This window comes from Salvelinus namaycush, chromosome 17 (assembly GCF_016432855.1).
Source record: "Salvelinus namaycush isolate Seneca chromosome 17, SaNama_1.0, whole genome shotgun sequence".
Taxonomy (NCBI): Eukaryota; Metazoa; Chordata; class Actinopteri; order Salmoniformes; family Salmonidae; genus Salvelinus; species Salvelinus namaycush.
In genome coordinates, this window is record NC_052323.1 from 418,621 (window position 1) to 433,112 (window position 14,492).

The following is a 14,492-nucleotide window of genomic DNA, read 5'->3' on the forward strand; positions in this document are numbered from 1 at the left end:
TGTATCCTGCTGAAAAATACTTTATTCTGTAGGCTACCAACATATTTGATGAACTTCCAATATTGTTTTACAAAGTTAAGCAAGAGAGAGAGAGAGGCTTATGGCGCGAGCGTGTCGGCAGTCACCAGCAAGTGAGCTGCTAATCATTGGGGGAGTCAGTGAAACTGGAAAGCATTTTTAGGACTATCATTTTCTCTTCACATTGTAGACTACAATATGTGTCTACACACACCTAAGACTAGTCTATTGATGGATTCAAGAAAAGGTCGTTTTTATTGATCTCAGATTCTCAGTTTGTCAGTGTCAAAGTAGCCTGCCATTTCGATCATTTGTGCAGTATTAAAAAAAGATCCTGCTAAAGTCTCTAGTCGTCTAAAATGACGTAGAATTGCATGAAATGTGCTTATAAAAGGCCACATTTTTCCGGACCATAGGCTACTAAACATGTTCCTCATGTGTCCAACTTCTGTAAGTGCCTCTACTCTACTGCTCTATGTCACTACACAAACGCAATGATACGCATGCAATGCTTTATAATAAATGTGTTTTTTTGTACCTCAAAACTCCCGAGGTGACCCCCCTCTCAATCTCACTTTTTGTTCCGGCACATCCCGATTTACAAATAAAGACCGCTAGATAGCTAACAAAATGGCTACACGGAGTTGACCTTTTGTATTCTATTCTTATTTTTGCACTGTTTCTATGCACACTCACAGGGCCCTACACACTACGCACACTGATACTCCAACACACATACAAACACTCACTCCATCATTTGCTCACATACACATAATATGCACATACATTTATGCTGACTCTACACACACCCACTCACATACAATCATCAAATAAGCTGCTGCTTCTCTGTTTATCATATATCCTGATGCCTAGTCACCTTACCCTTATACATATCTACCTTTATCGATCCAGTGTCCATGCACATTGTAAATATGGTACTGGAACTGACCCTGTATATAGTATGCTTACTTACTTTATTATGTTTTTCTTATTTACTATTTTTATATCTTGTGTGTTTTTGTTCTACCTTATTATTTTTAATAAAACATTGTTATTGATTACTGCATTGTTGGGGTTAGAGCTAGCAAGAAAGGCATTGCACTGTACTTGTGCATGTGACATTAAAACTTGAAACTGAAACATTAAAGAGAAACTACACCCAAAAACTGTAATTTTTCCAAGACCTAAATAATGGTCTCCTGATGTGGTTTAAACATTGTTGTGGACTTGTTGTTTTTCTATTTAAAAAAATGGAGGAAATGGGATTTGGGAAAAAACAAAACAGAATCAGGCAAAATAATTAAACAGATTTTATAAGGCCCTACATATGCGCATACACAAATATGCATACACATAATATGCATGCGTACATGCGCACACACACACACCTCAACCCTGTCTATCCTCCCACACCTTTTGAAGGCTCTATTTCCCCTCACAGGGGTCTGATTACCGGACCATTAAAAATGCATTAATGCTTTGGAATAATACTACTGATGTCTGTCTGGGCCCTTGGGGCCCATGTAACAAAGACAGAAATTATTCAAGATATTATCCCCTGATCCTTACCAGCAGCCTGAAAACAACATTACCACTAAAATACAATTATCTTGCTCCAGAAGATTTCAGAGTCATTCACATATCCTTCCCTAACAAGCAAGTAGAATATTAATGTCTTCACAAAAGTGACAAAATGTTATCTTTTCCTTCCCAGTTACACACTAATAGGAGTCAAACATCAAATTAATTTATTCAAAGTGTGTGGTCAAACTGTAATTTATGAGATGCACTGTCTGGATTTATTTGACGAGATGACCTAGCTGAGTATACCAACGTTTTTATGGGTCTTGTCCCTGTAAAAAAAACACATTTAGATGGAGGTCTGAATTGGTCAAGCTTCAGATTTACTGTCTAACTCTGTCCTGTGGATTTACACTTTATACATCTACTTACTGACTTAAGGATACCAAATTGGGTCACAAGAACACATGATGGTTTTAAAGATTGTTTGAAGTAGGATCTTGCTACAGTACATACTATTTATACATACTAGAGCTCAAGGCATCAAGATTAAGGCTGTCAAAGAGCATTGGTCTGGACTTACATTCTCAGAATTATCAGACCCCGAAGATATCCCTCTCTCTTTTCCCTCCTTGCTCTCGCCCTCAATGTGCAGCGTTGGCAGTTGGCATAGCGTGTGATAGTTAAACCTGCCTGTTATACCTGTTAAACCTGACATGTCCTTTTCATGTCCTCCCCAGGCAGCCAAGGTGATCACACCCTGGGCAGTGTACTAACACTTGTCAAAACAGAGCTGGTTGTCCCCTTCAGAGACACGCAGAGGAGGGCTTCCTTTAATCAAAAATGATTAGGACTCCTGTAATGGCCCTGTCAGGTAATAAACTTGCTGGCTGGCATGCTTTCCAATGTTGGCCAAGATTTCTCTCCTCACCTGCTCTCCACACTTTAGGAGGGTAGGTTTAATTGCAAACAAGAAATATATTTATCAATCTTTTACCATATTTGGCATTGAAATATGGGTATACCACACAACTTGACATATCATTCATTTCAAATGCCTGCTGCTGGATCTCCCAGCAAGAAATCGGTTGTCTTCCGAGCCAGGTTTGCTCCCATTTGGTTCTCCTCTTGCTAGTTATTTTGTCTGGCCTGGCAGAGGTGGAATTAAGCCATCTCCGGGCGCCAGGGTGGGTCATATAATAAAAGGGGACACAAAATGAAAGTTTCATTATTGATATTCTCGAAATTGGATTTGTGGATGCTATCAGCGCTTGGGGCAAGGGGTAGCAAATATACTTTTTTTCACGTTTACATTTTATTTAGGTAACAAGGAATGACATGCTATGCACAGACTTTATAGACTAGACTTTGTTCTGTTGATATTTCTCATGAATAGATTCCTACATTTGATACACAGCACAGGAATTGCATTACCCTTACACAACATCACTGACAAAGCTAGCCAGTCATTTTATATTGCTGGGTCGCTAAATCACACAAGTCGGTGTCAGAAAGTCTGTCTTTCATTTTATGTATGCACAAGTAACCGTCATCTGAGGATGTTTGATAAAAGCAGCAACTCAACACCTAGCCTGTCACATTCAGGCATTGAATTTAATCTCAATCATATGTGGTGATATTACAAAAGTATGTGGACACCCCTTCAAATGAGTGGATTCGGCTATTTCAGCCACACCCGTTGCTGACAGGTGTATAAAATCGAGCACACAGCCATGCAATCTCTAAAGACAAACATTGGCAGTAGAATGGCCCGTATTGAAAAGCTTAGTGACTTTCAATGTTGCACCGTCATAGAATTCCACCTTTCCAACAAGTCAGTTTGTCAAATTTCTGCCCTGCTAGAGCTGCCCTAGTCAACTGTAAGTACTGTTATTGTGAAGTGGAAACGTCTAGGAGCAACCACGGCTCAGCCGCACCGTGGTAGGCCACACAAGCTCACAGAATGGGACTGCCGAAGCGCGTAGTGCATAAAAATCGTCCGTCCTCGGTTGCAACACTCACTGCCGAGTTCCAAACTGCCTCTGCAAGCAACATCAACACAATAACTCTTAGTTGGGAGCGTCATGAAATAGGTTTCCATGGCCGAGCAGCCGCACACAAGTCTAAGATCACCATGCGCAATGCCAGGCGTCGGCTGGAGTGGTGTAAAGCTCGCCGCCATTGGACTCTGAAGCAGTGGAAATGCGTTCTCTGGAGTGATGAATCACGCTTCACTATTTGTCAATCCGACGAATGAATCTGGGTTTGGCGGATGCCAAGAGAACACTACCTGCCCCAATGCATAATGCCAACTGTAAAGTTTGGTGAAGGAGGAATAATTTGCTGAGGCTGTTTTTCATGGTTCGGGCCAGGCCCCTTAATTCCAGTGAAGGGAAATCTTAATGCTACAGCATAAAATTACATTCAAGACAATTATGTGCAGTTTGGGGAAGGCCCTTTCCTGTTCCAGCATGATAATGCCCCCGTGCACAAAGCGAAGGGCCATACAGAAATGGTTTGTGGAGATCAGTGCGGAAGAACTTCACTGGCCGGAACAAATCCATGTCCTCAACCCCATCGAACGCCTTTGGGATGAGTTGGAATGCCGACTACGAGCCAGGCCTAATCGCCCAACATCAGTGCCCGACCTCACTAATACTCTTGTGGCTGAATGGAAGCAAGTCCCCGTGGGAAATGTTCCAACATCTAGTGGAAAGTCTTCCCAGAAGAGTGTTAAGGCTGTTATAGCATGATGTCCATGATTTTGGAATGAGATGTTCGATGAGCAGGTGTCTTACATCATTTTGGTAATGCATTGTATCTCTTAAGAAATTTCAAAACTTTAAACAAAACGCTCCATTCATAAACTAAAAGCCAGTGTGAAAATGGCTGGGGAGAGAATTAAAATGAAAATTAGGAAGAAGGAGACTCACAGCTTTCAAGCTGCATGGTACAGGTCTGAATATCCATGGGGAAATTCTTCAAGTCCATAGGGCAGGACAGGATGAGAGTCAGCCTGAGATAGAAAGAGAGAGAGAAAAGAGAGAAGGGCAGCTTTAGGTGAAGGTAAAGGGCAAAGGAGAGCGTGAAAGAAGAGAATTACAACATACAGGGAGAAATTAAGACAAAGAGGCAAAGGAATACAGGTAGAATCAGAAATTCCCCAGGGCAGCTTTCTAGGCCCCTTACTTTTTTCAATCTTTACTAATGACATGCCATTGGCCTTAAGTAAAGCCAGTTTGGCTATGTATGTGGATGACTCAACACTCTACATGTCAGCTACTACAGCGAGTGAAATCACTGCAACACTTAACAAAGAGCTGCATTTAGTTTCAGAATGGGTGGCAAGGAATACATTTGTCCTAAATATTTCAAAAACTAAGAGCATTTTATTTGGGACAAATCATTCACTAAACCCTAAACCTCAACTGAATCATGTAATAAATAATGTGGAAATTTAGCAAGTGACTGCCATGGCAGCAGCTAATGGGGATCCTCAATAAATACAAATACAGATGCAAAGGGACTTTGAAGGTCAGAAATGTGATTGAAAACGTACCTAATGCTATGTCGGTACCAATATTTATGGCCTACCCCCTAGATAAACTCTACTGTAACGTAAACTCACCCCATTCCGTACAAATGTGCGCAACTGCAACATTCAAACGAGGCTACAAAGAAAACTAATGGGACTGTAGCGACTGTGTTGACTTCAAAATCGGGGGTGTGAACTAGGTTTCTATTCAAGCGTTGATCGACATGGTAATGGCTCTATAGTATTGGAGAAAAGTTGAAAAAACGGACCCTCCGTTACATCTAGACGTGTCATGTCGTAACGTACAGCACGCATAAAGCAACTATTTCTGTCTTACAATCTCTCTCCACCAGGTGTAGCACTTCTCTCATCCTTTAAAAACAAGAAATGGACAGTGACGGGGGTAAGGGGGGATAGAGCCACCAGCTCTATGCTCTGTGATTAGAACTCGCAGGAGCCTCCATTGCTATTGTGCTGCGATAACGTGCAATACTAGGCCCAAAAATACAATGATGAATGAGCCTTCGAAGCTTCTCTGTGTGTGTAATGTATCCTTAGCTCAGAGAGGTAGCTACGAAAATGTATTTGGACTAGTGTGTGGTGACTGTTAGCAGATAAATCTGCCATTGTAATCAATACGGCATGCTTAACTGCATATTTTTCAATTCCCTTCATGGGGTCATGAATGTTGATGGAAGAGAGATATATCAACTCACAGCAGTGTATGGTTCGAGGGGCTAATATATTGGTATCAAAGTTATCGTAATGAATAAATCACTAGCGCCCTCTTTGGCCATAGGCAGAATTTAATTGAATAACTCACTACCTTCCCCTTCGGCCATAGGCAGAATTGTCTTGAATAACTCAATAGCTCCCTCTGTGGTCACAGACCGAAATGTCTCTGCTCACCTGATGCTATATAGTACGCTCCCATCTTGGAATATCCGCAGCAGTTTGTTGTCAGTGGTGACCTCATGAAAGTTAGCTCCCTTCTCGTTAGCGAAGAACAGGTCAGGCTTCCAGATGGAGTCCAACATGGAGGGATCCAGGTCCAAGGAGTTGTCCGGGTACTCCTGGTAAGCCAATCGGGGATCGTTCCATTTTTGCCGTAGGAACACATTGAGCCTGTAGTCCTGTGGATTGACCAAGAAATTGACTCATTGGCTCTTTCTCAATTAATCTTTTCTCGATTCTTCGCATCGCATCCTCTTTCCTCGCCTCCTCCTCAAAACGCATAGGAGAAGATGTCAGAGGGGATGGACTTTGGGCCTTCTCCTTGAATGCCGTTGAGAAGGAGGCGAGGTGATGGGATGTGAGGAATTGCGGAAGATACATCGAGGTTGAGCCATGATACTGTTGCCAGGTTTCAATTATTTAATTAGCATGTTCTGATCATGATCGTCTGTCTCTGATGTAATGTGGGAAGTCTGGTTAAATTAATAACCTTTACTGTTGTTAATTACACACAAGCCAATGCGACAAAGGGAAGCTTATTTTCAATTAGTTATTTGGAAAGTAGGGTGTCACGTTCCTGACCTTGTTTTCCTTTTGTATAGTTGTGTTTAGTGGGTCAGGACGTGAGCTGGGTGGGCAGTCTGTGTTTGTTCTATGTTAAGTGTCAGGTTTAATTGACCTTGTATGGCTCTCAATCAGAGGCAGGTGTTTTACGTTTTCCTCTGATTGAGAACCATATATAGGGAGGTTGTTTCACATTGTTTGTTGTGGGTGGATGTCTTCCGTGTCTGTATGTATGTTCGTACCACACGGGACTGTATCGTTTGTTCGTAGTCTGTACCTGTTCGTGCGTTCTTCGTTATATGTAAGTTCTCATAGTTCAGGTCTGTCTACGTTCGTTTGTTATTTTGTTTATTATCAAGTGTTATTCTGTGTTTCGTCGTTTGTTTAAATAAATCATTATGTATTCACAACCCGCTGCATTTTGGTCTGATCCCTACTCCTCCTCTTCAGACGAAGAGGAGGAGAGAAATCGTTACATAGGGTGTATTTATACTTTGAAAGTAATGTGTATCTTGATCAGACTGATTTGAATTATTTATTTTTAGTATTTCATTTAAGGGTAGATTATCTTTAATATTGCCTGCATCACTTCCAATCCCTCATATATTATTTGCAAATATATATATATATATAAACATACATATACATATACATATACATACCTACACGTACATACACATATACATACATGTAAATAAATATCTTTAAAAAATATATATTTCCTTTATTACCCTCCAACCCTAACACCCCTCCCCCAATTGGAGCAAACCAATGAACAACAACGCTTAGGCCTGTATTTCCAGCTTATTCATACTATATACATTTTATGGACACAGTCTATTTTACAATAGTTCTATTTTGTTTGTCTTTACTCCTGTCCTTCCTCTACCCTCAACCTCTCCCATCTCTTTCTGATGTCCATCCTGTTTGATTTCTATTTGCCATATCTTTCAAACTGTGCTCTTTCAAGAAAGGTCTTAACCTATATACACTACAGTTCAAAAGTTTGGGGTCACTTAGAAATGTCCTTGTTTTTAAAAGAAAAGCAACTTTTTTGTCCATTCAAATAATATCAAATTGATCAGACATAGTTTAAGTTTAAGTTCCTCGGCTTACACATCACGGACAAACTGAAATGGTTCACCCACACAGACAGCGTGGTGAAGAAGACTGAAGAAATTTGGCTTGTCACCAAAAACACCCATACACTTTTACAGATGCACAATCGAAAGCATCCTGTCGGGCTGTATCACCGCCTGGTACGGCAACTGCTCCGCACACAACCGCAAGGCTCTCCAGAGGGTAGTGAGGTCTGCACAACGCATCACCGGGGGCAAACTACCTGCCCTCCAGGACACCTACACCACCCGATGTCACAGAAAGGCCAAAAAGATCATCAAGGACAAAAACCACCCGAGCCACTGCCTGTTCACCCCGCTATCATTCAGAAGGTGAGGTCAGTACAGGTGCATCAAAGCAGGGACCGAGAGACTGAAAAACAGCTTCTATCTCAACGCCATCAGACTGTTAATCACTAACATTGAGTGGCTGCTGCCAACAAACTGACTCAAATCTCTAGCCACTTTAATAATTCAAAATTGGATGTAATAAATGTATCACTAGTCACTTTAAACAATGACACTTTATATAATGTTTACATACCCTACATTACTCATCTCATATGTATATACTGTACTCTATACCATCTACTGCATCTTGCCCTTGCCATTCGGCCATCGCTCATCCATATATTTACATGTACATATTCTTATTCATTCCTTTACACTTGTGTGTATAAGGTAGTTGTTGTGAAATTGTTGGATTACTTGTTAGATATTACTGCATGGTCAGAACTAGAAGCACAAGCATTTCACTACGCTCGCATTAACTTCTTGTGAATAGGGGGCGCTGTTTTCACTTTGGGAAAAAATCGTGCCCAATTTAAACGGCCTCGTACTCTATTCTAGATCGTACAATATGCATATTATTATTACTATTGAATAGAAAACACTCTCAAGTTTCTAAAACTGTTTGAATTATATCTGTGAGTAAAACAGAACTCATTTCGCAGCAAACTTCCAGACAGGAAGTGAAAAATCTGAAAACGATGCTCTGTTCCAGGGCCTGCCTATTCAATTGCTTAATATTTATGGATTTGCATGCACTGCATACGCCTTCCACTAGATGTCAACAGGCAGTGGAAGGTGGAATGGGGTGTCTAGCTTGATCTGAGGTCGAACAAGAGCTCTTGGAATGACGTGACCAGAATTTCCTTTCTCTACCTAGGCGCGGGAAGGATATCAGCATTGGCTTCTGAAAAGCGTTCGGTATACACGGTGGATGTCTCCGGCTCTAATTTTATTTGATAGATGTGATAAAAACATCATAAAGTAGTTTTTTTCAACCGAGTTGTATCAGTTTATTCAACGTTTTTCCTTTCTTTGCGTCAGGAGAAGATGGGCATGTTCACGCCACATGGCTAGCTAAGGTTGCTAATTCGACAGGAGAGAAGGACATTCTTAAACCAAACAACGATTTATTCTGGACAAAGGACAAGATTCTGATGGAAGCTCAGCAAAAGTAGGAACAATTTATGATGTTATTTCGTATTTCTGTGGAAAATGTTGAGTCCTATTTTCCTCCTTCCTTTTTGCGGGCGCTGTCTCGCTATAACGTAAGCTGTTTGTTATGGTAAAGTTATTTTTAAAAATCTAACACGGCGGTTGCATTAAGAACTAGTGTATCTTTCATTTGCTGTCCAACATGTATTTTTTAGTAAAGTTTATGATGAGTTCTTTGGTCAGATTAGGTGAGTGTCCAAAATATCTCAGGACAATCTGGTGAATCGATGCTACATATTCACAATGTATAACCACGGTTTGCAGCTCAAATTATGCACATTTTCGAACAAAACATATGTGTATTGTATAACCTGATGTTATAGGACTGTCATCTGATGAAGTTGGTCAAGGTTAGTGATTCATTTTATATCTTTTGCTGGTTTTTGCGATCGCTACCTTTTGCTGCTGATAAATGCATTTGTGTGTTTGGCTATTGTGGTAAGCTAATATAATGCTATATTGTGTTTTCGCTGTAAAACACTTAAAAAATCTGAAATATTGGCTGGATTCACAAGATGTTTATCTTTCATTTGCTGTACACCATGTATTTTTCATAAATGTTTTATGATGAGTATTTAAGTATTTCACGTTGCTCTCTGTAATTATTCTGGCTGCTTTGGTGATATTTTTGATGGTAGCTGCAATGTAAAACTATGATTTATACCTCAAATATGCACATTTTCGAACAAAACATACATTTATTGTATAACATGTTATAAGACTGTCATCTGATGAAGTTGTTTCTTGGTTAGTGACTAATTATATCTCTATTTGGTCGGTTTTGTGATAGCTACCTATGCGGTAGAAAAATGGTGAAAATATGCGGTTGAGTCTTTTGCTATTGTGGTTAGCTAATAGAAATACATATTGTGTTTTCGCTGTAAAACATTTTAAAAATCGGAAATGATGGCTGGATTCACAAGATGTTTATCTTTCATTTGCTGTATTGGACTTGTGATTTCATGAAAATTATATTATATGATATTTTAACATCTGCTAACCATGTTTATGTGACCAATAACATTTGATTTGAAATACAGTGTAGACATTGTTAATGTTGTAAATGACTATTGTAGCTGGAAACAGCTGATTGTTTATGGAATATCTACATAGGCGTACAGAGGCCCATTATCAGCAACCATCACTCCTGTGTTCCGATGACACGTTGTGTTAGCTAATCCAAGTTGATCATTTAAAAGGCTAATTGATCATTAGAAAACACTTTTGCAATTATGTTAGCACAGCTGAAAACTGTTGTACTGATTAAAGAAGCATTAAAACTGGCCATTAGACTAGTTGAGTATCTGGAGCATCAGCATTTTGTGGGTTCGATTACAGGCTCAAAATGGCCAGAAACAAAGACCTTGTTTCTGAAACTCGTCAGTCTATTCTTGTTCTGAGAAATGAAGGCTATTCCATGCGAGATATTGCCAAGAAACTGAAGATCTCGTACAACGCTGTGTACTACTCCCTTCACAGAACAGAGCAAACTGGCTCTAACCAGAATAGAAAGAGGAGTGGGAGGCCTTGGTGCACAACTGAGCAAGAGGACAAGTACATTAGAGTGTCTATACTGCCCGCGTTGCATCACGTCCAATGGCAGCATCCAAACTCAAGAATCGCCGAGGTTCAATTCTTGAGGGCTGATGCGCGTGTTCATTCTACCTTGCAAATGAAAATAATGAGCGAAAAAATGTAGATTTCAATAGGTTTTTGGTGTAGCAGGTAAAACGTCACATTGACACAATGCTGGTGGCAACGTGTGTACTGTAGCAGACTTGTTAGCATGGGATGTTAATTACTTAATTAACTCAGGAACCACACCTGTGTGGAAGCACCTGCTTTCAATAGACGTTGTACCCCTCATTTACTCAAGTGTTTCCTTTCTTTTGGCCGTTATCTGTAGTGCAGGCTGAGGTACCAGATTCTGGCTTAATCCAAGTATTGTTCAGTGCCTGTTGAAATGACAAAAATCAGCTTTGTGGGAAGCAAAATGAACAGCTACTTTGAAATTGGGTCGACAAACACTGCATGTCCTAATTTAGTTACGGTAGTTATTCAAGTAAATCATTCTAGTAAATGCTCATGGTATTGAGAGACTCTGTGGCTGTGTTCTTCCCTGGCAGTTTTCAACTGTCTGTCTCCGTTCCAATGAGGTATCACAAATAAACTAAGGACAGCACAACAAACACTGGGCCACAGCATCCAGTGACATCATTAGTGTCCTCTCTGTCCACGCTGAACTAACCTGGGGTCAAGCCCTCAGGGCCCAATATCCTTTAACAGCTCACTGCTACGACCTGCTGACCAAGCACTTTCCCCCAATTTTTCATTTTAATTGCAGAGTGGACTGTTCATTATCAGAACATCACTGACCCACTGTTCTCTGAAGATTGCTCTGATAGGCTCGAGGAAATAAAGGGAGAGAGGTGAGGGAATTGTTCCAATACTGATTAGGCCAAAGGGTAGGAATGAACAGGTATTATATTAACTGGAGGAGAACTTTCAGATTTCTCTTTTGTAAATTCTGGGATTTAGCTAGTGTAAACCTGCTCAAATATGATCCTTATCAAGGTAATTCATGATTATACTGAACAATGAGACTGCCTAAGGGTTATCATGATTCCTGGATAATTATGGTATTTTGTATAATGTGCATATTCATTTAAACATATCATTTCACCTTTCTTATTATAGGTTTGTCTCTGAGATGAATCTCTTTTGCAAGAGAGACCTGTTCAAGACGGCAGTAGTCGGGCAACATATTCAATTATTCGCTTGAAAATGTATGGATTCTAATTCCAGGACGTTAATTGACTATGGAAATTCAATTAACATCAGACGTGTTTTCTCACCATAGTCGTTTCTGTGATGGACCCAAAGCTGTTGATGAAGATATTGCAGGTGACATTCACAGGCGGACCTGAAAAAGAACCAGAATAAAATCCATCACTCCGTATACGGAATAATCCTTTCACTGTTTGACCTGCTGTAAAAAGGTTTCATAAAGATCATTGAAAAATATTTGAATGACACTGGTTATTGTATGTGCAAGAAGTGGAGAGTGTCTTCTTGTCACCTCTATGATGTTGAGCAAGTATGAAATATGTATGACACTAGTGTAGATGGGTTATGGTGGGGAACGACTGCTGTAGTAGTGTGTACTGATTCCAGTGGCTCTCTAGTACGGAATACTGTGTCTCTCCTGTCGCTTTACAAGTTGAAATACTAGGCATGAATCACTTTGTTTAACTTTTCAACAGAGAACTAGGCTAACAAAAAATGCATCACATTGGTATATGGAATTTTAAGTTAGGCAACCACATGGAATGTGCAGTTCCAAGCTTCCAATCCATTTCTATCTTACTTTTTTTTTACCGGTGGCTGTCTGCTTGCATTAGTTTCATGAAGTTTCAGTATTTTTTTATGGGAGCTGTGGCCTACTTCTGAACATACTTTTTGACGTACCTTTGAAGTTGGGTCTGATGCGGGCGTCATAGCCAGACCTTTTCCCCATGAGCTTGTCCAGGAAGTCAGATGGCGACTGCGAGGAGGGGACTGTCCTACTGGGGGACTTTATCTCCTCCTTACAGGAGCCCAGTCTGAAGAAAAAACAAAACAAAGACAAAGAAAGAGAGGAGAGGAGAGGGAGGAAGACGCAATAGAAACTTTAACCGGTATCAGTGGAATACATAGGGAGAGAACAACAAGGATTTAAACGACTTTTGCACAGCCACCCCCCCCGAAAACCCATCTAATTTCACATGATGCTCGGGACATATTGTGTTTAATAGAACCTACCCACTGGGAACACACTGGTTGTTTCAATGTCATTTGTCAACATATTGTGACATAGAATCAACATGGAAAATACATTGGATTTGAAAAAATAAATCAACCAGTACTGTTGTCATCTCATTTCAACCAGCGTTTCAAACATTGAAATTAGGGTAATACTTTAACTTAAATACATGGACTTATCTTGACTAACAGGATGTTACATCAATCTATACTGAAGTAAAATATAAACGCAACATGCAAAAATGTCTACGAATTTCACTGATTTACAGTTCATATCAGTCAATTAAAATACATTTATTCGCCCCGAATCTAAAGATTTCACGTCTGAGAATACAGATATGCATCTGTTGGTCACAGACACCTTAAAAGAAATGGATCTCAGGATCTCGTCACGGCCACCGATAGAATGCAATTGTGTTCGATGTCCGTAGCTTATGCCTGCCCATACCATAACCCCACCGCCACCATGGGGCACTCGGTTCACAACATTGACATCAGCAAACCGCATGCCCACACAACCCCATGCACGTTGTCTGCGTTTGTGAGGCCGGTTGGACGTTTTGCCAAGTTCTTAAAATGACGTTGGATGCGTTTTGGTAGAGAAATTCAACATTCAATTCTCTGGCAACAGCTCTGGTAGACATTCCTGCAGTCAGCATGCCAATTGCACGCTCCCTTTAAAACTTGCCACATTTGTGGCATTGTTTTGTGTGACAGAATTGCACATTTTAGAATGGCTTTTTATTGTCCCCAGCACAATGTGCAACTGTGTAATGATCACGCTGTTTAATCAGCTTCTTGATATGCCACCTGTCAGGTGGATGGATTATCTTGGCAAAGGAGAAATGCTCAAAGTTTGTGCCAAAACTTTTGAGAAATAATGTTTTTGTTGCTTATGGAAAGTTTTGTGGATCTTTTATTTCAGCTCATGAAACATGGGACCAACACTTTAAATATTTTTGTCCAGTAAAATTTCAACATAATTAATCAGAACTATGTATGCGCTGAAATTGTGTTAAATTACACACGTAAATATATTTTTTTGCATCCTATATACAATTAGGAGGGTTGAAATTACGTTCGATGTGGCTGCAGTGGAGCGGGTCTTTAGCTTAAATTTCCTTGGTGACCAAATCACTAAGGACATAAAATGGTCCACTAACACACGCATGTTGAAAAGGTTTGGCATTGGCCCTCAAATTCTTAAAAAGTTCTATAGCTGCACCATTGAGAGCATCTTGACTGGCTGCATCACTGCTTGGTGTGGTAACTGCATCGCCATCGATCGCATGGCGCTGCTGCTACTATGTTTATCATATATCCTGATGCCTATTCACCTTACCCCTACACTGTACATATCTACCTCTATCACTCCAGTATCCCTGCACGTTGTAAATATGGTTTTGGAACTGACCCTGTATTAAATAGCTTCTTACTTTCGCGTGTTCTTCTTATTTTTTATTTATTGTGTGTTTTTG

At 40.2% G+C, this 14,492-nt stretch overlaps 1 protein-coding gene across 1 annotated transcript in view; it reads right to left on the reverse strand.

Moving 5' to 3' along the window:
* The window catches only part of LOC120061858 (glycine receptor subunit alpha-4-like), a 94,344-nt gene that overhangs the window by 27,620 nt on the left and 52,232 nt on the right, over window positions 1–14,492 (reverse strand). Inside the window, exons 2-5 of the mRNA XM_039011640.1 lie at window positions 12,682–12,815; window positions 12,069–12,136; window positions 5,984–6,207; window positions 4,473–4,555 (exon numbers count right to left, since the gene is read on the reverse strand). Coding sequence (XP_038867568.1) covers window positions 4,473–4,555; window positions 5,984–6,207; window positions 12,069–12,136; window positions 12,682–12,815 — 509 coding nt within the window. The remainder of the gene's footprint in view (window positions 1–4,472; window positions 4,556–5,983; window positions 6,208–12,068; window positions 12,137–12,681; window positions 12,816–14,492) is intronic.